We start from the raw sequence: 25,525 nt of genomic DNA, 5'->3' as shown, positions 1-25,525 counted from the left end.
CCATAGGTGGCTTAGTAAATTTGTCTCTAGTATTAGATATCTTTAGGAATGCCCGCCAAACTGCGGCGCGGTGAACATAATAGGCCATAAATGTAGGTCACCATTCGTGCTTTTATGCCTCATTTTTCTTTTTACTCCTTCGGTAACCAAAATGTGAAACGTCGAAATAACGAAGTCTCTAAATGTGAATTACTACTAAAATGAAACGAATTCGAACCCTTTTGGAAACAAATAATTATGGAAAACGAACTGACTATAATGTGCCAAAATATCATCATTGAAGCCCGAAAAAACTTCACAAATAGTGGCTAGGCTCGGATTGACTGCCATCCTCTTTGCAGTTTTTGGTGGTATTAGAAAATACAAGTTCATCAAGGGCTGCTGGAATCTGGAAAAATTATTTATTTTATTCGTAACTGTCGCGGACGAATGCAATTTCAGCAGACGATTCAACAGCAAAGACGTTGCCTTTAATTCCGATGATTATATTTTCCAAAACACAGCATTTTTCTAAATCGATATCCAAAAATTTATATCATAAAAGTCGGTATATTTATGGATATTGGTACCAATTTTTGTAGTGAAATATTTATCTATATATTTACCGATATATTTAACGGCACATTTAAGTGCCGATGCTTACAAAGAACTATGTACTTATTAAATATCTTCCACATATGTTTAGTTCACAGTGTAAATCAATTTCCTTAGGGGTCAATCCATGCAAAATATGCACCACTATTTTTTTGTGTGAAAATTTTTTTATTGTACATTATCGAAAAAAGAAGACCCCTATATTTTTATACCATCATAATTTTCGGAAATCTCTAAAACTAATTCCGAAATTTTAAACTCACGGAAAGTACTTTTTAAAATTTTTGAAGCTCATAAATCTGTTTAGTAATTAAAATGAGCTTAATTAGCTCGGCTTTCCATTAGAGTTTGAGATAGCTCTAAATAAATAAAATTAAATATTTTTGGCATTAAAAAATTTAATTTATTTACTATATTTTTAAATATTTTTTTTTATTGATTGATTTTTCAGGTTCTAAATAGTTGTGAAACTTTATGGAGTACACCTTAAAAAATTTGAGAATGGAGAAATCAAAACTGTTAAAGTTGGGAATTTTTTCATGCCTGCGTCTTCATTTACATCTGGAGTACAAATCCTTTTATTTGACACCTCACGAACAGCCCGAGTCTAATAATTTTTCGCGCAGGTGGCAACCCACCTCGAAAAAATAAAACCTTATTGCACATCTGAAGGCAAGCCTTTTCATTTGACAGCTAATTTTTTGTAATCCAATGAACGGTGCGGATCTTATAATTTTTTAGACAGGTGGATACCCTATAGAATTTCTAAGTACTAAAAGATAATACCCCTATCGATGCAGATTATATTAAAAAAAAATAAACTCGTCCATATCGCTACTGAAGCGATTTTCGATATTAGCGTGTTCGAAAAAAATCTCGACTTTGTTTTATAGTTACTATGTAAACCCATTTATTTAAGTCCAACAAATAAGTAGTAATTTAATTACCACAAAATCCCTTGACATAATTATTTGATTAGCCATAATTAAGATTAATGTCAAGTATATATAATTACACAGTGTAGCAAGTGGAAGATACTAAGTGTGCCAAAGAAGTGGGGTGAAGGGAGAGAATGACAACTATGACGGTAGTGTAGAAAATGTCAATACGATGCTTAATGCACATATAAATGACATAAATTAAAAAGTGGCGAAGATGCTAAAATGGGTAGGAAGGTATGTATGTGCATAAAATGTGCAATGGACATATATGAACACATAAAATCATAAAGTACAGCACGAGCCGGAAATTATGAGTTTATATGGAAAAGTTTATTCGTCTAACAGTTGTGATACTAACAAAAGTAAAACTGGGCTTAACGATTGCGTCAACGATAATGAAAGCCAAGAGTGTATACGTATAAACAAACATGTATCTATGTAGTACATGTAATACCCATTGCCGATGGCTAGTATGCCATAAGCATACCCATCTGTTCAGTGCTTACTAATAAATGAGCCTTTGTGTTAGTAATAAATGAGCCTCTGCACACATTTAATGACGCGATTTCTCAGTAAACATCAAAAGTTTTATGCAGGTGTTGAACAAGTAGACAGTGGCACGAAGCGTTTAGTTCATTGCTGATAGCACTATATACTTAAAGCTTGTCATATTAATAAAGACAAGTACTAGTATAAATAATTAACGTCATCGTGCTTTATGCAAAACAGATGCAACTAATACAAACAATAAATTAATACCAGCGTCACTATTGCAGTAAACTCTTTGACATGCCCTTCGGTATGTTTCTTATTTATACGTACATAACTTATGCGCATACATACATATGTAAGTACTTTTTTCTTATTTGTGCATTTCATTACAAATAAATATCGCTGTAGCTTACATCGAACAATGCCAAGTACGTGCGCACTTAGGCTAAATAAATACATATGCATGCCTGTCGTTATGGCCGTCGGGGCGTATACGCATTCAACAGCAATTGTATGTAATTCCGCTTGTTATGTACTTCACTTATTCAGCTGCGTTCTCAGGCATTCGCCGTTGTATTCGCTTAGTTCTAGTTAGTTCGTTAGTATGCTTTTAGGCGTGTTACCTGCCTACAAAGTGACATGTGTGCATGTGTACTTCCTCATAAACCAGGAGAGTTTTGTAAAATGTACATCCGTTTCCGACACAAATTGCGCTAACTACTGAGTCGGGAATTGGCTGACAGATTGAGTGAATGAATAAATGAGTGAGAAGGAATTGAATGTACATGCTAGTGTGAATTATGCCGGGGAATAACATCTAACTAGTTAGCGTGGGTGGAGTTACATACATATATATAGAGAAAGTTATATTCTGTATAATAGCGCATTTAAATACAAACAATATGGGTATTCATCTAAGAGCGCAAATGCCTCGTAATCGCGTAATCTTCGTAAAGTTATGTAAGTAAATGAGGTTAACGTGGTTACAAAGCATTTACTCGGTTAGATGAATTGCCCTAATGTAAATGAGATATTAAAAATACATTCAGTGTATTCATCTAAATGAAGCGTGGATAATGGCAACATCCGATGAGTCGGTCCTTGCAGTATTCGAGAGAAAGATTCTGTAGCCGACTGGCGTGTTTTATTGAAATCGCCCAAAATCGCTTATTCAGTTACAGCGCCACACTAGGAAAAGAAGAAGCTCATATTTTCAATTAATGTTGTCACTATTGCCCGAAAGTTTAGAAAGTCAAAAGTACCCAAAACCCAATAAAAATCAGTATTAAACTAGTCTAGAATGTATATGTAAAAATCGTAGCTTCATTTGTAGTCAACTAGAATAAATAATATGCGATGTGGTAAAATAGCGACATATTCTATCCTCCTTTAAAGATCTAAAAAGCGTACTGAGAGCGTATAATAACTGTACTAAAAGTAATTGCCACCAAGCCTCATTAATTTAATAAACATAATTTTGCTTTAATTTAAATATTTCCAACATTCATTTGCTTTGCTCTTTTGCAACTTTGAAGCAAGAGTAATTTTAATAATTTTATATTCTATTTTTGTACATACAATCATGCATGATAAAAATATAGTAAGGTAGAACCGCTGAGAGTCACTTTTAAGATTCTTGACGTTTCCAAACAATTTAATTTTTAAATTTACTCACAAACTCACACACACATTTTCATTTTCAATCTCAAGCAACAACAATTTCGAACAATTTCAATTTTTTATTTTCACTTTTATATGATTTTAAAATGTTGGCAAACTTCAAAAAAAAATCATGGCCGACAAATTGAGAGAACGGTTATACCTTGCTATGTTTTTATCATGCAATCATGTATGAAACTATATATATGTGGCATTATACTTAGCACAGTTACTATGGCATTACGGTAATTATACTGTAATACAAATAGTAGTAACAACTTTAACAACAAAATCAACATCATCAACACCAAAAGCTAACAGCAGCAGCAAGTCAAACAAAAAATCTGAACGTAGGATTTTAAGTATAAGCATAAATATATATAAGGTAATATATGCATGTGTGCATGCATGTAAGCACTCATGCATACAGATTTAGGTACATACATAACTATAAGCTAACATTACACGCATAAATGTTGTTTTAAAAATATGCTTGTAGTACATGGCGGTACATAAAGGTGGCTTACGCAATTTTTCTCGTCGGATATAAATGATTTGAAGCAAATATTTTACATTTGTGCTTTTCAAATAGTTAAATTTTATAAAAAAAAAATGGTAAGAAAGATTTCTTCCTTAACCTGTTTTTACTTTTATTTCTAACAGATAATTGGCCTTACATTTACCCAGCGGTTTTTTTGGTATTACCATAATAAATTTAGGCCAGAAATAAGGAAAATCGCTTTCTTTATGATAAAAAGATAGAGTATATTCGATTAAGAATGTCCACGATTTAGCTTTCCCTGATTCCATACGCATAAACTCGCCCTAATTTCAAGGTCCACGAAGAAGTGTCGTCCATTTCGGGATATGCAAAACCTCCTTAGTGGCATTTTAAATTAACCAGTGCATGCACAAATGCTATACAGATTTACGAAGTTATGTAGCTATGTATTCAAATTTATATTGCACCACTTGCATTTGTAGGTTAAGCGCTACGTTGCACTTTCGCACTTTCATTCGCACACACTTTCACTTTCAATAGCCTTGCTTCAGTGGAATCCTTTTTGGTGTGTAGTATATGTGGTAAATCTCTCAAGCGCGACAGGACCTACATTTTAGATGAAAAACTTTCACACCTACAAGTCTTTTGTACCCGTTATAACTTATGGAAATTAAAGCATGCAAGCAAAGGCAAATATGTACATACATACATGTGTTTGTGGTCTGTGGACACATGTACCTCGATTTTTTTGTCAAAGCCCGTCACTCAACGCGGTTGTGTTCTATTTTCATAAAATGTATGCAGTAAAGGAATATAGTGAAATTAAATCGAAACACGTGCTGTATGTGGTCCCAGTGAACTATTGTGTACATGTTTACATATTTTAAAAGGTAGATACCTAAACGCTATGAACTTTCTTATTTTTTTTTGTTGTGAGCATTTGTCCAGCCAATATCCTAAGGGCTTTGATAAAAAAATAATTCTTAGACCTCTTATTGTGATAGTGCGACGCCATTGTTAAAAAAAAATTAATTAGACAATTTTTGATATTCATTATGGATCGAGCGGTCTGCTCTTAAAGAAACCGGTATCGTTGGTATATTGCACAAACTTTTCATCCCAACTCGAAGCATTTTAATTTTAATTTCTGGAATAATTTTTAGTATGCAGTTTTATAGCTTATTAAATTCTAGTATAATAAAGTGCAAGTTTTAAGTTGCTAAAAAATCGCGTTGATTTTTGATAATTTTTTTGCTGACGGTGTTATGCACTCTTTTCCATATAAATAAAAAATTACTTTGTAAGCTATAAATCTGCATACCAAAAATTACCTCAGAAATCAAAATTAAAATGCTTGGATTTGGCGTGAAAAGTTTGTGGAATTTTTATAATTTTTGTACAACGTCTGAAATTCAGATTTATGTGGTATTTGTTAGATAAAATAATGAACCTTAAAAAATCAAAAGAAAAGTAGTCAAAACTGGTAAAAATGTTGATGTGCTATTGTTTGTTGCGGGGTACCTACTTTCACATATTTTTTTAATTTTCTTGACTTCCACGTAAATCTTAAAAGAGCTAAAATCATACAACTCAGGAGATTTCAGCATCAAGCTTATTAAGAATTTTACCTACCTCGAATAATATAGTTGCATTTCGACTCGCACGAAACTACTTTTTGTATTTTTGCGTTCTGGAGTAACTTCAAAAATATTATTTCGATGATTAATATTATTTCATCTTGGGAATGCGGCTCGTTTCAAAAGATATTTTGTATAAAAAAAACTACGAAGGTGAACACATAGAGAGATAGCTTGAATTAATACCTTTCCAGTGAAACATTATAATTAATTTTTTTCAACAAAGTTAGCTATTTTATTGTGTTTTGTTGAGTTTTACCACGACCATAATTAGGTATTAAGAAACGTCATTATGTATGTGCAAAATTTTAGCTTAATCATGACCTGCGAGCCGAACATATCACTCGGGACTACATGGCGTATGATTGATGCGCGCTGCATATGAAAAATTTCACCAATGTTGGAATCAGTTGTGAAATGGCCTACTAACACAATAACCATAAATTTCATGATTCATAACAGTTCGATGAGAGAGAAGAAAGGATTGAGTTGGTGTAACAAAGTTTCGCAGAAATCGGCTGAAGAGTGAGGCAGGTAAACCTGTGCAAGTAAAGTAAAGAGGCACGTATAAAGAGGCAACAAAGGAATGAGAAAAGTAAGAAGAACAACATTGTAAATGGTACACAAGTGCTTTCAAGTAACTGGGCTATTGGCCAATTGAGCTGGAGTATTGAGTTGAACAAGCAAGGGAAAGAACACACTAAAAACTGTTTGCGCAGTCAATCAAATGTAGGACAACATCTGAAGCAATTTCATCTATGATTGAAGAATGCTGTGCTACACATGTCAATCTTTGGAACGATAAAAGTTAAATACAAATAGATCAAGAAGAGAAGCAGTCACAAATGCCAGGTATGCATGCATGTAAGTATATACATAAATAAAAATTGATAAATAACGATTGGCAATGAAAAGCAAGGAAATTAATAAATATTCCATACATACATAAATCTTTGTGTATTGAAGGAAATTGATGCAGAAAATGAAAATTTATCGCGCACTGCATTGTTGTTTTAATATTTTAAGGGACGAACAATTTCAAAATCCGCATAAATACATATTTTTGTGAATAATTTTTTTATATGGAAATATGAGCACTAAATATTTTTTGTAAAAAAAGTAAAAAAATTCTGGCACAAAATGGTTGATACTCATTAAATTGCCCAGGGCACCAGCGAGTAAACTAGTTAAGGACTAAAAGCAACAAAAAAAAGGAAAGAAAGCAAGAAAGAAAAAAAATAGAAAAAATAACAATAGCGCTCGAAAAAATGGCAAATCGCTTTGTATGTAATAACTGAAACACGACCTAAGCAAACAAAAGTAACTAAGCAGTACAATGCAATGGAAGCTCAGTAAGTTGCTGATTGCGTGTGCGAAGGTAAATGAAAATCCTCGTTAAATGCTGCAGGTTGTGAACAAATGTATAGTATAAGCACACTCACACTGCACATTCGATTTGCGAGAAAAGGATGCACAAGAAAAGGACACTAAAAACCAACATGAAGTCAAATCAAGAAAATAAAGCATAGATCTACTACATATTCGATTTCGGTGCACAAAAAATGAGAGAATAAAAGAGAAAAAGTAAAAACATACATACATATATGTACGTAGAAAATAAAGCACTCAAAAATTTCACAATGCATAGCGTCTCCGCTGGCGTATGAAATTGTTGTTGTCGCCATTGTAGGGCGTCGCTGAAGAAGAAAATTACAGGTTCACATTTCTAAAAAAAATACATATATACATATGTACATGCATGCATGTATGTGTATAGTGCTTATCATAACTATGCGACACTCACATATATACAAGTTTTGAATATTTATATTAGTATTTGTTGTATAACAACATGGTGCATTATTTAACAAAAGCCGTATTAATCTATGTCTCAACCTTTGCGCCATATTTTTAGAAAACAGTTTTGTAGGGACTTGTCCGTTAATTTTTGGGATTTTTTCGTTGTCGATGTCAGTAAATTTCTTCCATACGAACAGAAAATGATCAAAACCCATAAACGATAAAAATTGCCAAAAATCAATGGCCAGCTACTTAAAACTTGCACTTTTTGTTCGAAAATTGAACTGTATACTTACAATATTTCTAAGAAATCTAATAAAAAAATCTAAATTTTTACGAAACTTTGTTGATTTTTATATATATATTTTTTCAATATTGCATAAAGATTGAGACTTGGATTTATACAATTTACAGTAAAATTAAAAAATAATAAAATGAGTAGTCAAAACTTTTCAATATGTGTGTGTCGTATAGCTATGGTAAGCACTATATGTATGTACTATGTATGGAGATTTCGAGTAGGCGCCTACCGACGCAAATGTCAGAGTAGAGACAAAAGAAAACTTAAAAATACTATTTGATAGTGCTCACTTATGCATGAAAGGAAACGAAACTGGGCAGGTAGTTAAGAGATATTTGAATGGAAGCAGCTGTTCGTGAATGGCAGATTATCTTGCACTTTTTATATCCAATATATGAAAGCTAAAGACGATTTTTTTAAGGTACGTATACTTCTTCATAATAAACGTAGAATCCAGATTTAAGTTGCGTTTTTGTGCAGTATGCTGCAATTTACAATTTTAGCCTTTTTCATACTACCAGATTTTGCAAACCTACTGCGAATTTGAACTCTGAAATAATCTGGCAATCTTCTTAAAATTTTTTAACAATGATTATGAGTTTCGTGAAAAGAAACCACAGTAATAATTCAGGATAAAGCTAACGTTTTTCCACTTCACCAAGAGTAGGTGACAACAGCAATAATGTGGCTTAAAACCTACAGGACCCTCAGAACCGACGCTACCCGACTAATTTGTTCGAAGTAAGCTGTTTCAGTGTCCTTTTACCAATTCACAAGATGGAAGGTCCTACTCATTGTGCCAATTACCGCTTGATAAGTCTTCTCAGCGTATGGCTTCAGCCATGACAATCCATCAAGGCATCGTAAAGCTACGTTGAGCATAAATTTTCGCTTCATCTAAATTAGGAACGACGTCTTCAAGAAATTCGTAATCAAACTAAATTTTAGTTAAAACAGCAGGGCGACTTTTTCAATCTTATGTTAGAAAGTTTTATAAATACGATTTGCCCTTTTAAATTGCAGCTTGGAAAAGAAGGCAAAAGAGTTTGGTCCAGAGGTACACGTACACGTAAGCAATAAAAAGTATCAGAGGGCAATAAGCAAAGAGTCTTTGCGACACATGCCATAGTAGGCGCTTTTAGCTTTAATATGGTGAAAAACTGCTATATTTCTTATATGTCTTGGAAAGTGAAAGAGATGGCTTTAGTAGCTTTTTATAGAACTATTCTGTGCCCAGTTCGAAACTAAAGTCGAAGATATTTGAAAAGAGTAATTGAAAGTTGTGCAAAATCTTTCATTTCAACAGAATCTCAAAACTGAAGCTTCGTATGTCGGCAAACACTGCAGCAGCAGCAAAAATATTTCATCTCCTCAAACCTATATCTTCTCAGAAACAGTTGAGATGTTTAAAATAAAAAAAAAATTAACAAATTTAATTTCAAATTCATGAATCCCTCTTAAGCTAAGCAAACATTTTTATTGCCCATAATAATAAAATAAAATGCTAAAACAAAGCTCCATCACTGCGCGCCTGAGTGAAAATCAAGCGAGCGTGTTGGCCATATTGGCGATGGACGAAAGCTCATCACTCAAATTGCTGCTGCAACACTCACAACCAGCTGATTAACATCTCACTTTGGCAGACAGACGAACGTGCCATACTGTCTATTTTTACACGTTAAATACTATTTTCTCAGAATATTTATTTATTTATTTTCACTTCAACATGTTTTTCTTTTGCCTTTGTTGTTGCCAATTCGCAATTAAGCAAAAATAAATTCTTCCAACAAAAACAGCAGGCGGGAAACAAACAGCTTACCGCTACAGCACTAAATAGGACACTGCACTGATGCGGTAGTCGCATCGGCACCAGTGTGACCAGGTTTGTGTTTTTGAGGCTAGATTTATAGCCTTTTTCATAAAAAATAGAGTAGCTTTTTAAAAGGTTTATAAATTGAAAATTGTATGAAAACGGTAATTTATATAGCTTTTTAAACCTACTTTATTTATTATGAATAAGTCCATTAGAACTAGCTTCGTTTATTTTTCTATCCGTTTTTACTTAAAATAATAATAAATTAAATATTAAAAACAAGTATGTAGTGGCCCTTTTAATCTTTCTGATTAATTCAGTGAGAGGGCAGGACCAAGAAAAATTTTTTTATACAAAAATTTATTCAAACAAAAATGTTTTGGGTAGGCATTGGGGCCAATTATGACCATTAGTTACCATCTCTGCATGATTTGATACCCAAACCTTGAAAATTTTAAAATGTGTATGCATTCTGGGCAAAGCTCGGTCAACCTCGTACTATTCTTTTATATTACCAAAACTACCGTTAACCGTTTAAAAATTACAAAGACAGCTCTCTGAAAAAAAAATATTTATTATTATTTACAAAAATTTACTAAGAAGTTTGCTTTAAACTGTACTTTTTTACAATTGTATTTATTAGCGTACTTGCAGAAAATAATGATTTCGCGACACACAAACCAGGGTAGTTTATCGGTAAAGCTGAGGTAAGATAGTTTATTTGATAGCGCTAATGGAACAAAGTTAGGATAGTTCATCCAATTTACGACACTCTTTTGCAAGCCTTCGAATCAGGATAGACTAATTGAAATGAAGTAGTCCGGGGCCATCGATATGTAGAAGTTATCTTGTGTTTTGGTTACAAGGATTTCAAAATTTATTTAAAGAACATGGGTTTCGCTGAACTTGTGGAGTTGATGAAAAGTTTCTAAGGTATGAATTTTGCTTTCGCTTCTTCTGATCATCTGGTCGCACTGATCAACACCAACAGTAGCGCCTGGCACCTCTAGCTCGGCTATCACCGATGGTCTGGTTGGATGATTGCTTTTCATTGCCACTTCTGTTACCTTTAGCTGCATATGTGCACATATATGTATATTTATCTATATGTACTTTGTTTTCATTGCACGCAGTTCACTTAGCTAGCCAGGCGGCGGCAAGTGAGAAGCAACAAGCGCACTCACGATTTCAAGGTATGCGACATGTTTGTGTCATTAGCACGTCATTTACCCTTGAACTTATAAGCAGCTGAGTGGGTTGCTAAAGAGATATATATGTATTTTAATGGCTAGCTGATAGACAGCACAGCAAACTAAATAATTTACTTTATCGACCTGAAGGATGAGTTTGCGAAGATTTCATATGGGAGCCAAGGGCCAAGGAAATTCATTTAAAAGAGAAGACCAGGGGGCACTCAATTTATCTTCTCGAATTAGAAAATTAATTGCGAGCAGCGTTGCCGTTTTGATACAATTGTATAATTTTTAACACTTTTTTTTCTAAATTTTTAGATTTGATACTTTGATACTTTTTTGTTCACAAATACCCCATTTTGATACCTTGGCTGGCAGAAATTAATTTTTGAAAACTATGAAAAATATTACTAGTTTATAAATAGGTAAATAATTGTTTTCTTGTTATTTAAAGTTTTACAGCCAATATCGCGAAAGCAATTTAAGTGAAAAATTATTTATTTATTTTTTTTTAATTTTATACGAAAATTTAAAGAAAATAAAAAAATGATTTTCCATCTAAATTGCTGGTGAAATCGGCTGTTAAAATTTTAAATGTATTTATAAGTTTGATTTGTCAGCTCTTATAAGGGAAATACAACCCGGAATTTCTTTGTACACGCCGCTGTTTTGGGACCCCTAAACCACACAAAAACATTGCTCAATATTGCGCTTGCGTCGGTCATTTGTGTGATGTGTGGGGTTGTTTGTACTTAATTACACAGTTATCGCGCTAAAATTATTTTCATATTTTGTGCATGCATTGTACAATAATTTGTGTTGCGTATGGCGACAACTGCGCAATTTTAAGACGTAGTTCTTAAAAAATTTGTTACGCTTTCTACTACGGTTTTCTACGGTTTTGTGCAGAAAGAGTACAAGGCAACCCATGTTTGCAACAGAAATATATGCCCGTTCCATTATTTCTTGAGGAAAGGATGAGGCAAGAGGCTGTGAAGTATCAGATGTTCCTTGGACATACACAATTTTATCTTGGCCGTTTTCTTAAGAGCTGGACATTAAGCTTAACTATGGATTAAATTATAAAATTTTATTTAGTATTTGTTTTTCAAATAAAAGTTAAAAAAAACAACAGTTGTGTTTGCTTTTAATACTTTTTGATACTTTTTCTGCTTGGCAACTGATACTTCTTTTTTCAAGCTCGCGGCAACGCTGATTGCGAGCAATGAAACAGAATTTGCCTTGTTTGTGTTTACTCTTCCTGTGCTCTAGTTTTGCTAAGTAATTAAAACCATTATCAGTTGAAATTGGCTCTTTCAATAACCATACTAAAGTATCCATTATATGGTTCGTAAAAGTACATTCCCTGCTGATGCTGCTTCTTTACATTCTTATTTGTGTGCACTTGCAGTTATTCGCCTGCTCTGCTTTTATCTAATCAATATAAGGTATCAGTCTTATTTATTATTTTCATTCAACTTTGTGCTCGGTTTTCTTTTTCCAGTAAGATTCTTCTACCAATTAGGAGAAATTAAGATGAAAACTGGAAAAATGAAGCATACGTCTGCTTATTTGTGCAGTCGGTTTATTTTCATTTAACGTGATGCGTATACATGTGTAGTCAGAGAATAAATGTGTTGGACTAACATGTACGAGTATGTATGTACATGTGTATGGGCATAAGTAAAAGTAGTTCAAAGCAGCTTTTTGAAATCGCTTAGGTTTCGGTGGCTGACTTAAAGAGCGCTGAAAGCGGAAGCCACATAATAAATTTAATTAGAGCAGGAATTTAAATAATGATGCAAAATAAATATAGAGGTATCCACATCGATATCATGGTGCTAGAAACATTGATTAAATGATAAATTTATCAATTAAAATAGTAATAACTATTGGCTGAGGTAAGGCACCGATTCCAAGGAATCTACTGTGCCCTATTTATCTTTACTACTCCTCATCAAGCCCTGACCCCATTAAAAAATCCAAAGGTTGTTAATTGACATGGAGTGTATATTTTTTCGCGCTGGGATTGATGACTCAGACAATTCTCTGAGACATTTCTAGCGTTTTATCGATACTGAAGACCAGGTACTTAGAAGTTTAAGCTGAAATGCCACAAAAATTATATACAGCGCTCATAAATGATGTCTGTCCGTCCGTCCTTCTGTGCCTCTGGGCACATGATAACTCAGGTAAAAATTGAGATGCCAAACTAAATTTAGTAGAAGTATTTTTTTGAGCCAAGGACGGATGATTTTGAAAATGGGAAAAAATTGGACAATAACCACGCCTAATTTCGATGTAACGGTAGTTTGCAGAAATACGAAATCTGCGATATTTTTTACTAAGTACTGAAGGTTGTTCACTCAAAATTATATCTACAATGATCTTAAAGAATATTTTAAATTTTTGGAAAATGATCGTAGCCACGCCTACGCATGATTACATGTGCATATACCCGTAACAGCTTCACAATTTGCACCTAAACTTGGAACAATTGTTTTTGGTAAAACATACCAAACCGCCAAAAATTAAAAAATACGCACAATAACCACGCCCACATCCCATATACGGAAGCTAACTTATTCAAAATTGATGTTGTTAATACCTCTTTAGCAGCAAATATCACTATACAAAGTTTTTGGAAAATGGGTCTGACACCGACCACATATAAACCCATATGTGTATCTCGGTAATCGTTCTAGCAATATGTACCAAACTCGGTATAATTATTGTACTTGACACAGAAAAGCAACGTGTTGAAAATTTTTGAAATCGAATTTAAATTACGCCCACTTTTCATATAGCGGTAAATATCAGAAATGCGGAAACGTCGATATTTCGAAATTTAAGGACACTAATTTACTCAAAGTTGATACTCACAACAATCGCTTAAAAAGAAATAGAGTTATTATGGAATTTCGGAAAATGGGCGTGGTACCACCCACTATAAACTACATAAGTTTATCACATTAAGTCTAACTGAAGATACCAGCGAAATTGTTTGAAATAAGGTTAAAACCAACCTGCTTACCACATAACAGTTGTTTTCAGAAAGGTTAAAAAAATATATTTAATACGTGCGCCGGATATTTAATGATCCGCAAAATTTACAATATGTATATTAATCAATAATTCAACATGTTCGACCACTCTAATGTGCACTTATATTTGCTTACACTCGCTTTGTACTTTTTTAATACGGGTGTATGTACATACAAAATTACACAAACAACGAAAATGGGAATAAACAATTACATTTAGTTTTGCATATGCTTTAAATGTAGTTTGTATTAATAATTTAATTTCGAGATATTTCACAGATCCCTTCTGAACATTTTGGGTTTTTTCGAGATTTATTGAGATCTTTAATTTTTTAGTGCTTTTTAGGTAATTTTAAGGCACCACAATTTGTTTCTATCCTATCTTTGCTTTTTACGAATTCCCAAAAAATAGATGAATTAAGCTATTTAAAAGGCCAGTACTGTTTATTCCAAGACCGACCATGGTATCCGATCAGGAGCCTATGCTATGCAACATAGAAAGCTACTTTTGACTAGCGAGGAGTGAGCCAAGAAAGTGGGTCCACCGATAAACACATCCACATAATTTAGTGGTAGTGCAATAATGCTCAATACTGTCTACATTTACTATGACTACGGGACGATGCTTCTCGCCTTGAAAGCACGCGAAGTCACCGCAAAGTGGTGTGCAATAGCCTTCAGCTGTGCACACTCATAACTTCCTGAAACTGACTTTACCATCTGGCTATTAGGACATAGCGGCAATTAAATGGCCAAGAAGGAATTGTAAGATTACTAGGGAAATGGCCGTGGTAATTAGGTGACCTGCTCCCTCCTCTAAATAATAATCAAATTTAATCTAGGATTGTAAATTATAAAAAATACGTACTTTGTTGCCCGTGGAATTTTATATTACTCAGCAATAGTCGCATACTTCCGCGTGCAACATAGCGTACCGCCTGCTTGAGTCTCCCGTGATGACGATGTTGTTTACATTTGGCAAATGTAAATAAATTAAAATATTTTCTGGCTCCTTCAACCATCTTTGAGCATTTTTTATTCCATTATTTCACTGGCATGTCTTACCTAATTCATTATTTCTTTAGTGAATCAAGAGATAACGGTTTATTTATCTTATATTCGCTTTCAAAATTTTTGGTTTTAAATCACTTTGTGCTGACACTAATTAATTTTCCCAGCAATGGCGCTTGTCAGACAAGCGACATGCCGTAAGTGGGATAAGAGGACTGAGTTCATTGCTATGCGCATTATTCTATAATTGTTCATCTTCTCTTCCCTCGCTCATATCCTACATATAGCAATTGTTGTACCAGCTATGAGCTATGTTTAATTAAAAGCTTTATCAAGGTTAGCGCAAACGAATGACGCGCATTCACCTCACCTCATTGTTAATATTGTCTATTTAACTATTTATTTATAAAAACAGGGAAGAGGAGAAGCACTTTGCTTTCATCTCTCGCTTTCGGTAAGTGGGTGTGCATTTCCACCTCTCACGTTCTCTCGCGCTTTTTAGCTCATTGTAGACAGACTGTCGCATCGCGTTTGTCTTGACTTCCTTGATGTGTTATTATTAACATTAATTAATTCTGGCAGTGCGCTGCTGAGTATTTTTATTTGCGATTTTCTTTCATTTATTTGCTATGGAATTTCTTTTGTCTTCTCACTTTAATGTAGATTTCCATATTTCTGTTTTATTGTTTCATATTTTTTTGTGTGTAAATTTTCCATATTCATGCAACGTGTGCAACAAACTTAAACATTGGGACTTGATTTAATGCAATGTCCTTGTCAAGAAGAAAATTGTTGCCTTTGTAAAGATTTTGTATACCTAATTTGGAAGTTAATTATTTTCGCCTTCAATTATTTGAAGACAGCTCAAGGCATTGCAGTTAGATGGCTGGATATAAATATCGCACGTTTAATAATATACAGAATTATTTCAAAATTTCAATCTTGTGGGGAAACGCAGTCAAAGTTTGATCAACTCATGCAGTGGGTATACCAAAATACACATATCTTCACCATTTTTGGGAAATTTAGTCATCTGTTAGGTTGAACGCCTTCTACTTATCAAGCTGATGAAATATCCAAAAACGTAAATTTTGAGTTACATCTCTATATTATTATTAATACAATCGCATAATGGTAATTATTTCTGTTAGAACTTTTTTAGGAAAAAAATTTTAGAATTATGGCCCAAGCTTTTAATTACCAACTGGTTTCTTGATGCTCATTCTAACAGATTCATACCCTTCTATCTTTACAGCTCACACACAAAGGATTTTATAGTGGTGAGCAATCTTGTTTGAATCCAGCGAACATTATTGGAGGGTTCGGATTTAGTCGCATTTATCTTGCTATGCCTGCTTATTAAACTTTTAAACTTTTAAATCGCCAATCTTTAGGGTTAAGCGACGTTGCCAAAGAAGGCAAACAGATGCACCTTTTATGGAGGTGTAAGTTTTAATCCTCGCCCATACCCATGCTAGGAAGTAGTCTCTAACTACTAAGCCCTTTACAAAAAATGCCATAGCTAGTTATTATTGAATTGAGTTAAAGTTTGAATGTGGAAGCGAAAAGGCCTTAAATGCCTATATGCATGAAGAAAAATACTCTCGAAAACATGAGACCTATATCCTCGACAAACGTAGCTCAGATGGCAGTTGCTCCAGCACCCGACAAATCATTAAGGGAGTTATGTCTGTAATAGCTAACTCCCTTTGTGTTCGGAAATGCAGGAATAGGATAAAAGAAGTTTGCGTAAATAGACGAGCCATTATCCAACGGGCGCCAAAAGACAAAGGAATTAAAGGGTATAAGCGGGCGAATAAGTTAGCCAAAATCTCGGAAAGTGCAGCTTCTATATAAATCATTACTCGGGTCCCTAAACTTGGTGGCCATATGCTAATAATCCAATGTGTCTTTGGAGAGCCTTAGCAAACTCCACGTTTTTCGTTGATCGCGCATATGAGCAGATTAATTCACTTGCTCTAGCTCGTCTGTCTCCTCATTTCCTAAATTTGCAAGATTGCAGGGATCATCGGTTTTCGTGAACGCATCTCAAGCAAGTCACTACCGACCCTAGGAATTTGCTTATAGCTTGACTTATCACAACGAAGGCGAATTTTGGTGGAACTAGCAGCATACACATACAGTGTCGGTCATATCAATTGCACTTTCATTTCAAAGTGATATTATTTTCCACTCATGTTCATATATTTATTTTTAAGAACTTTTAATTAAAACACAGTTCATTCACATTCACTAAAAAAAAAATCAACAAATGTTCATCCAAATTTCAAAATATTTTCTCTCTAAAGTGATTGAATTTTTTGATCATACATAGGAACATTTTTATTGTCAATTCAATTCTAATGTAATGATGTGCAAGTTTCAAGTGGCTAAAAATTACCGTTGATATTTTAGAATTTTTTTGCTGAAGATGTGGCGGTTTTCTTTCGTTTAACGAATAAACACAATTTATTTTAAGCCTGCAATACGCGTTAGTTATCTAGGTGTCTACAGATTATTTATGTTCTAATGTTAATTTCGGAGTTACTTGTGAAGCTCCAGATATTGTGATTTTTTTGACGACATTAAGTTCTCAGCCATTTCTGAGTGGAAAGTGGATTTGAAACAGAAGTCAAAGTCAACTTTCATGATCTGATAATCACGACCTCTACACTCCACCCCGATATTCCTATAATAAAAACAAGTAAGAAAGTCTCGCAAGTATTTAATACATATATATATGTTTTTCACCTTTCCGAAAGCTACCGGCACATGGTAAACCGGGGTGTATCAGTTTTGAGTAAATTAGCGTCCTTAGATTTCGAAATATTGAAGTTTCAAGCACTTCTGAAATTTACCGTTATATGAAAAGCGGCCGTAAATTTAGTTCAATTTCAATATTTTTCAACGTTTTGCTTTTATATGGCAAGCCCAATAACCATACCGAGTTTGATGCAAATTGGTAGAACGGTTACCGATATACATATATGTGGTCATAAGTGGGCGGCGCCACGCCTACTTTCCAAAATTTTATCATAAACGTATTTCTTGGTAAAGAATTGTTGCAAGCTTCAATTTTGTATAAATTAGCTTAAATATTTACTTATTTATCGAAGATTTTGTTTTTCTCTAAGTTACCGTTATACGGGATGTGGGCGTGGTTATTGTCCGATTTTAAAAATTTTCGGCCATTTTGTTTGCTTATTGCATGCACCCCACGCTTTTCATTTTCAATCTCATAAATTGTTTGTAACGACTTTTGCTAAAATTTCAAAATCAAAAGTTATCAAAACAAATCCTATGGGACTGAGAAATATTATTTTCTACTTTTACGTCCATTTATAAAAGCGTTGTATATTAAAAAGTTTTTTTTAAATATTATTTATCATTCTTATCATTTATGTATTCATCTGTCTATATCTATCTCGATTCGTTTTGCCTGTTACAAAGAACCGTTGTGTGAACAAAGTTATAATACCCTTGTGCAAAAGTGCGCCCGGGTATAAAAGTAATACTGATTTCACTCAAATTTTTGATCAAATTAGATGAAGTATGTTGTTGCAAGGATTTGAAGAATCGTTTTGCATCATTTAAGTGAAACTGAAAACCATTGCCAAATAAGCAAACGAAAAATCAGAACTGAAAAATAAATATTTATTACTTGGTACTGGTCACCAAAATGCTATTTGTTGTTTTTCTTTTCATCTGAACTGAGTTCGGTTTGAAAACTGATACTTCCATTTCATAACTCACAAATCAATTTCCCGCAATGACCTGTAGCCAAAAAATATTTTATTTCATTACAAGAGCAATTATAAAGAAAAATATGAATAAATATTTTGGCTGCGAACTATTGAATAATATCCATGACCAAGAGTACTAAAAATTGCCAAAAAAGCATTGCTTAGTAAAAAACATTCAAATTGTGAACTAAAATGGCAGCTAAAGTTGAGGAGGCTGCCTGAACTGCCATTTAAGGCAGAAGAGTATGACTGCAGTAGCAGTGACAGCATGAAAAGTGAGGTTAAAATTTTGGCGCGGTCAGCTGCCAATTTCTTCTGATTTTACTTGATTTCGGTTTTGTTTTCCTGCAATTTTTGAAATTTTTATTTCACCTTTTCTGTACTTGATATTCTATTTGCAAATATCGAACATCAGATTTTGCTAGTTGATTAGTGAATGCCAACGCACTCGATGGTCGGCTGCCAAATAACGTGACAAACCCCACAACGAAGTTTGGCGCAAAGTAATAAAAATTGAGAATTTGAGTGTTTTGGCATATGGCCAGCTTGTGTGGTGCAAGCATGTGCTTTTACAAGCGCTCTCATAACTATGTAGATATAAAAAAGGTTTTACTGTTATGAATGAAAGTAAAATATTTGTTAAGGTTCTAAGGCATAATTGAAATTGACTGCAGAGAGGAAAGCAAGAAATTAAAAAAATATATAATAATTAATTTGAGAATGCATATGAGTGTGCTAGACAAAAATTGGATGTCAAAATTTGTTTCCTGTGCTTTGTTAAAGTTTTGAAAGGAATACTCGGAAAAGTACCAAGGTAAATAAATTATTCACATCACATTAGGGAATTATTAAATACTAGATTGTCCTCACCCACCTCGCTGAGTGTATGAAATTTTGCTGTAATTTAATTCAGTAAAACTCAACATACTTATAGCCAGTTTCAACAGCAATTTAAATGAAAAATGATTTTTTATTATCTGTCAATTTCCATATAAGTTTCAAAAAATTAAAATCATTTTTCACTTAAATTTTGTGAAATTGGCTGTTAAAGTCAGATAAAAACAAACGAGATTTTAAAATTTTTTTAACCCTCTTCAAACATTTTTCAAACTAAATCTTTCTTAAAAGTCTTTCTTGTGATACATTTGCACTTAACTTATTACTTAACAAATTTTCGTTTGACTCCCATTTTTAAGTTTTTCATATATTTTCACAGCTTGCGAATAATTAATTTAAATTTGATTTTTTAAACAGTAGGCAGCCGTTTTTAAAATACAAAAAATTTCATCAAACTGCAACCCTTTTCAGCCTCTGTCTTCTGATACCCATATTATAATAAAAATTTCAAATAAATAATTCTCTTAATTCAAGTTGAATTCGATTTTTCAATCCAGTGTGCGCGAAATTTCATTTTCGAACAGGTGGAAGTTGGTTACTTAGTTAGTTAATTTTCTGGGTGTACCTCTTTAAAGGAGTCTCTAACCCAATGTGGTCAAGATACCTTCGGCTTTTATCATTTCTCTTCTGTATTGTAATATTTGATTGAACTTTTTAACTTATTTTAATTTAATTTAACCTTTTTAAGATACTTTTTTACATATTAGTAGGATTTCTAAAAAACTATGTAACAAAGCGATTACCTATCATTCAAAGAATTCAAAAATTTGGAACATCGAAAAGTATTTCACAAAAATTTTGGACATATATGAACGAGTTTCGGCACTTTCGAAGCTCTGAGGTAGTTTTAATTTTAAAAGAAATAGTGCTTATTAAAAAAAAAAACCAAAACATATAAGTACCAGTAAAAGAAACCCGTAAATTATTTTCTCTTCTTTCTCCGCCATAAATTTTATGTATTTTTTTTTTAATACTGGTCCTAACTAATTTTTCATTACTGTTTGTACACGCAGTATGCCTTCACTGATTGCTGTTGTAATGCATTATGGCATTTTAATTATTTACACGCTTCATTTGTTCGTAAACACAATAAATGCTTGAGTGGCTGAGTTCATTATGATGCCAAAATATAGTAGATAGACAATAAATGATAAGTGCTCTATTAATATATATCTTTATGTACAAAGTTACCTGCGTGCTTATGTATATGTATGCAAATGAAAATTTATGCACATATATACGCCAAAGTTTTGGCTTCCTTTAGTAATACATACATACATGTGTATGAACGTTCAAATGCCGTTTTAAAACACTCCCTCATATAAACATACACATATGTAGCTGCTTAATTTACAATTTATATACAAATATGCTTTTGAAGTTAATTGCTGCCAAAATACCAGCACATTTACCTATGCTAGAACATATGTACATATAACTACGGTGACCATCCGTCCTGTATTATACGGGACAGTGCTCTTTTTTGACCCATTGTCGTGGTATTTTTTTTATTTTATACGGGACGCCAAATGTTCTGTATTTCTTTTAATTTCCTGTATTTGTCACTTATTCGGTGTTCCGACGCCTTAACAGCTCATTAAAATGGCACGCCTATGAACAAGTTTTAAGTGATGTTGGTGTATAGCCGTAATTTTCTTTATAAACAGTTATTACTTTCTAATATTAATGCCTGTCAATGTTATTGTGGCTTGTTAACATTGTTATTTTTAATATTTTTATTGAGCTTTGTACCACGATTGTTTATTAGGAAAAATTGAAAAAGCAACAAAGTCTAAGCGGTAGGAGTAGCTGCTGAAGTCTAGAAAAAGAAGTCTGATGAAGTCTACCGCTTAGACTTTGTTGCTAATAAACAATCGTGGTACAAAGCTCAATAAAAATATTAAAAATAGAAATGCCTGTGATTCGAATCGAATACATACAGTGGCCAAAATAGAACTTAGGACTCGATATTTTAGTAAGTTTTGGCTATTTTTCCTTAGTTTATTTAATGTTTATTATTTATTTTATGAAAGTAAGGCTCTTTTCCTAACAAAAACCATATAAATAATACCAAATTACCAAACTTTGTGCAAAAAACTATAAAAATTAATTCGGCAATGTTTCACCAAAATTTCAAAATTTTTAATTAGAATTTTTTAGAAAAAACAATCTGTTTGAAGTTTTGTAACTCATTAAAATTTTAAATTGAGTAGAATAAAGTGCGAGTGGAAGGTGCTGCTCATTTGCTTCTCTTTCAAAGAAACAAAAAAAAAAAAAATCCAAAAATTTGTGGTTGGCCCTACCGACTTAAAATTGCACTTTATTATACTAATAATTAACAAATTATTTTAACAAATTTTACGGTGTAAAATACGGCCGTGAAAATTATCCTACAAATTTGTGATGTTACTATAAGGATATTGTTTCAGGGAAAACAGGGTCGAAAAAATTTGCAAAATAATTTTTTGACCCGTATTCGACTCCCATAAATATGGTCACCGTACATATAACACTATAACAGACTAGCCCATGCCAGTGTGGAGATTACTCATACGCCCCGTATACTCGTATCAACGATGTATTTGATATTAATCGAATTCAACCTAGATTTATATGCATATATGCACCGACCGAATTATTTCTTTGCATGCCCTTACACAATTTTTTTCTTCTTCTGCATAATTTACGCTCATTTTTGTACGCTTCATTAATTCATGTGCACTACTCAATTATGTAATTTCAGTACGTGTGATTAATATTAAATCAATTGCGTTCGCTTCTTTCAATTTTCGCTAAAATGCAATTAATGAAGCGTTTTCTGCATGTGGGCAGTGTATCGCGAGTATTAAATGATTTTTTTTTTTTTAGTTTGCATCCATAAATTTAAATCTCTTGTTACATTCTCATAAATATAAATATTTGTCTACATACATACATACATGTATACTATTACTTTTTTAAACATATTTATGATTGTCTTTGCAAGAATTAATATTCATTTTATAATTTATTCGCCTGTGAAAAGAAAATTCGTTTATAAAAAATGTACTCGTAATTAAATTCTCACTACCCACAAATGGGCAACAACATCTTCGCTGTCATTAAATCATTCTCTCGTCCATTCAATTTATTAAATGGCAAAAGGTTGTAATTTTCATATTTACGTATTGCCGCAGTTTTCATATTCCTTCTTTGCACACTCACTGAAGCAAAGCGTAATAATGTCGAAGTATGCAAAAAATGATTATTATTTTAAAAACATCATTTGTAGTTAATGCAATACATAGTAAATGTGTATGTAATTTGCGTAATTAAAAAATGTATATAAACATGGGCACACAAAATTTCGCTTCAGTAGAAAATATTTACCATATGGAATATAAATTACAAAGGCCAACAAAAATGGGGAAACAAAATTTTGTGCGGAAAATGTTTAAGCTATTTATTTATGATATAATTTTTTGAGCTTATTACGAATCCGTCAGTTTAAAGTTTCCATCAGCTCTGGATTTTGAGAAAAACGCGGTCAAAGTGTCAAATAATCGTATTTTTTCAACATTTTAGAAGCTCTAGCAAAGAAACAAAAGGTGATAGAACCTTCCACTTAGGCTTAAATTAGGCTTGAAGTTTCGACTACAAACCCTAAAAATACCATTCCTTCGCCTTGACCCAAAAGTCATTTATAGTCATTTATTGAACAGCAAAAACTGATTTTGGCAATTTTTTTTTTCCAAAAGCACAATTTTCCAGTATTTTTTATTGTTCAATAAAAGACTATATGTGAATTTAGGGTCAAAGCGTAGGGATTGTATTTTTTTTGAATGCATATTGCTGAACGGGGTAAAATTAAGGAGGGGATACGTCCTTTTAAGAGGAATTTTCGAGCTGCATTGCTACCTTCCAGCATCTAAGCTCTTCGTAATTACGCCTTAGTGAAGAAATTAAGATGGAAATCTGGTAACAGACGACCAGAGTAAACTTGAGATACGGAGGGAACACTTATCAAGGCTTCTGCATGGCTAAAGAGGTGGTGCGTTTGATGAAGAAGAATCCGAACCAATGTATACGGATGAAGCACACATTCTCTTTTAATGCTAACATTAGCGGAATTTTCAAAAAAATAAGAGCATTACTGCAAAACAATCCCTCATTCCTCCCGCACCGATAACTTGACAACAACCTCAACTCATTACTGCTTTCATTCCTTACGCAATATAGGCGAATTTTATAAATACTTACTTCCGTAGTATTAAACAACGCTGTCAACGAACTCTTGTTTTTAATTAACCTAAAAATCTACATTTGCTGCGAAATGTGAAGGCACTTCACCAACATACTAATGAATCTGCCACAGTTATACAGAAAGCGACAAAGGCCAAGCCTACGGCAAGCGAAACAGGTAGGCCTTACAAATGACCTGGGCTTGTATGGCAGGTGTACAAATAAGTATGTGACTACACATACATAAATAGATACATATGTATGTATGTAGTATGTGAAAACGTGCGCAACATTTTATACTTCAAAGCAACGCAATTTTTATCACCCCAATAAGCGAAGCGTTGTAGCGCAAATTTAAGGGGCATAGTATAATGAGCAAATGTTGCTCATACGCCGTGTTGAATTTAGCAAAATGAGCGCCAAGGCAACATCTTCAGCACCAGTGCGAGTATGTGCACCTATCTAAGGCGAATGCATATAGGCTTATGTATGTATACAACTGCTGGCATACATATACATACAGAATTTGTGCTCTAAGGGTTTGCTGTGCAGCCCTTGTTGTCGCAGGTTTCCACCCAATAGACCTCTTGGCTAAGGATACCAATTTTGAGATACCGGGTGAAAGAAAATTCCAAGAAACAATACTCTGTGTAAAGTGGCAAATGCGATGGGACGCAAATAGCAATGGGCGTTGGACCCACCGATTAATACCAAATCTCGAACCATGGTGAGGTAAATTTTCATATAACCCACTTGCTTACAGGTCACGGCTGCTTTAAGGCTTACCTCACACGCTTCAAGCTGGAAAACACTGATACATGTGATTTCTGCGCTGGAAGCGTTGCCGAAGACGTCCAACATGTATTCTTCTACTGCAATAAGTTCGCCAAAGAACGGATTTTTTTGAGAGATATCTTTAAAGTAGACCCAACTCATGAAAATATTGTTGCAAATATGCTTCAATCCCCTGAAAACTGGAATGCAGTTTCCAATATAGCAGCAAGAATCATGAACACACTCAGAAAAGCTGAACAAGACAGAAGAAGAACCTTTGTAAGTTAAACCAGTATCTTGACCCATATGGTGGATAAGGGGGGTGGTAGGAATTGACTATCAAATTGAAAACTCTAGAACCGACGAAATACTTGATGGTAGTACCGGGGGGAAATGCGGTACAGGACGCTAGGAGGTTTAGTTCGGGTTAAAGTCCCACGCTGACGGGCTACACAGGCTTTCGATGCTGCCTCGTTGAAAAAAAAAATATACAACTGCTTATAAATATGTATAATTGCCTTAGTATTTACGTAGATTTTTTCTCTCATATGTAGATACTATGTAGGTTGGCAATTATGTTTGTTTTCAGGAACACACATTTTTTATTTTTGGTTTTTCTTGATTTATTTGGGTACATCTGCGTGCCGCACTCAATCGCGGCAAATCAGCACCAGGAAAGTCAAATTAATCAGTCAGTTCCTGTTATATCTTTCTCTCTTTTGTTGTGCTAGTCGTTGGTATTTTTACGCTTTTTCCTGATTTTATTTTTATTCTTACGTTGTTTACACAACGAAACTATATAAATGTCACTTGGTTCACCTCTACTAGTGACATAAGCTAAAAGCAACCAAAGCGAAGAGGAAAAATAAAAATCAGCAATAAAAATAAATCGTTAAAAAAAAA

At 33.5% G+C, this 25,525-nt stretch overlaps 1 protein-coding gene across 1 annotated transcript in view; it reads left to right on the top strand.

The window, feature by feature from the left end:
• Nucleotides 1–25,525, top strand: part of LOC118740221 — a 125,549-nt gene that overhangs the window by 96,505 nt on the left and 3,519 nt on the right. Inside the window, exons 3-4 of the mRNA XM_036471719.1 lie at nucleotides 16,243–16,307; nucleotides 16,382–16,432. Of these exons, the coding sequence (XP_036327612.1) occupies nucleotides 16,243–16,307; nucleotides 16,382–16,432 (116 nt within the window). The remainder of the gene's footprint in view (nucleotides 1–16,242; nucleotides 16,308–16,381; nucleotides 16,433–25,525) is intronic.

The sequence above is a fragment of the Rhagoletis pomonella genome, unplaced genomic scaffold, assembly GCF_013731165.1.
Source record: "Rhagoletis pomonella isolate Grant_MI unplaced genomic scaffold, Rhpom_1.0 Rhpom_scaffold_00005, whole genome shotgun sequence".
Classification (NCBI taxonomy): Eukaryota; Metazoa; Arthropoda; class Insecta; order Diptera; family Tephritidae; genus Rhagoletis; species Rhagoletis pomonella.
Note: the sequence above shows the minus strand (reverse complement) of the source record. Positions and strands in the feature narration are given on the sequence as shown.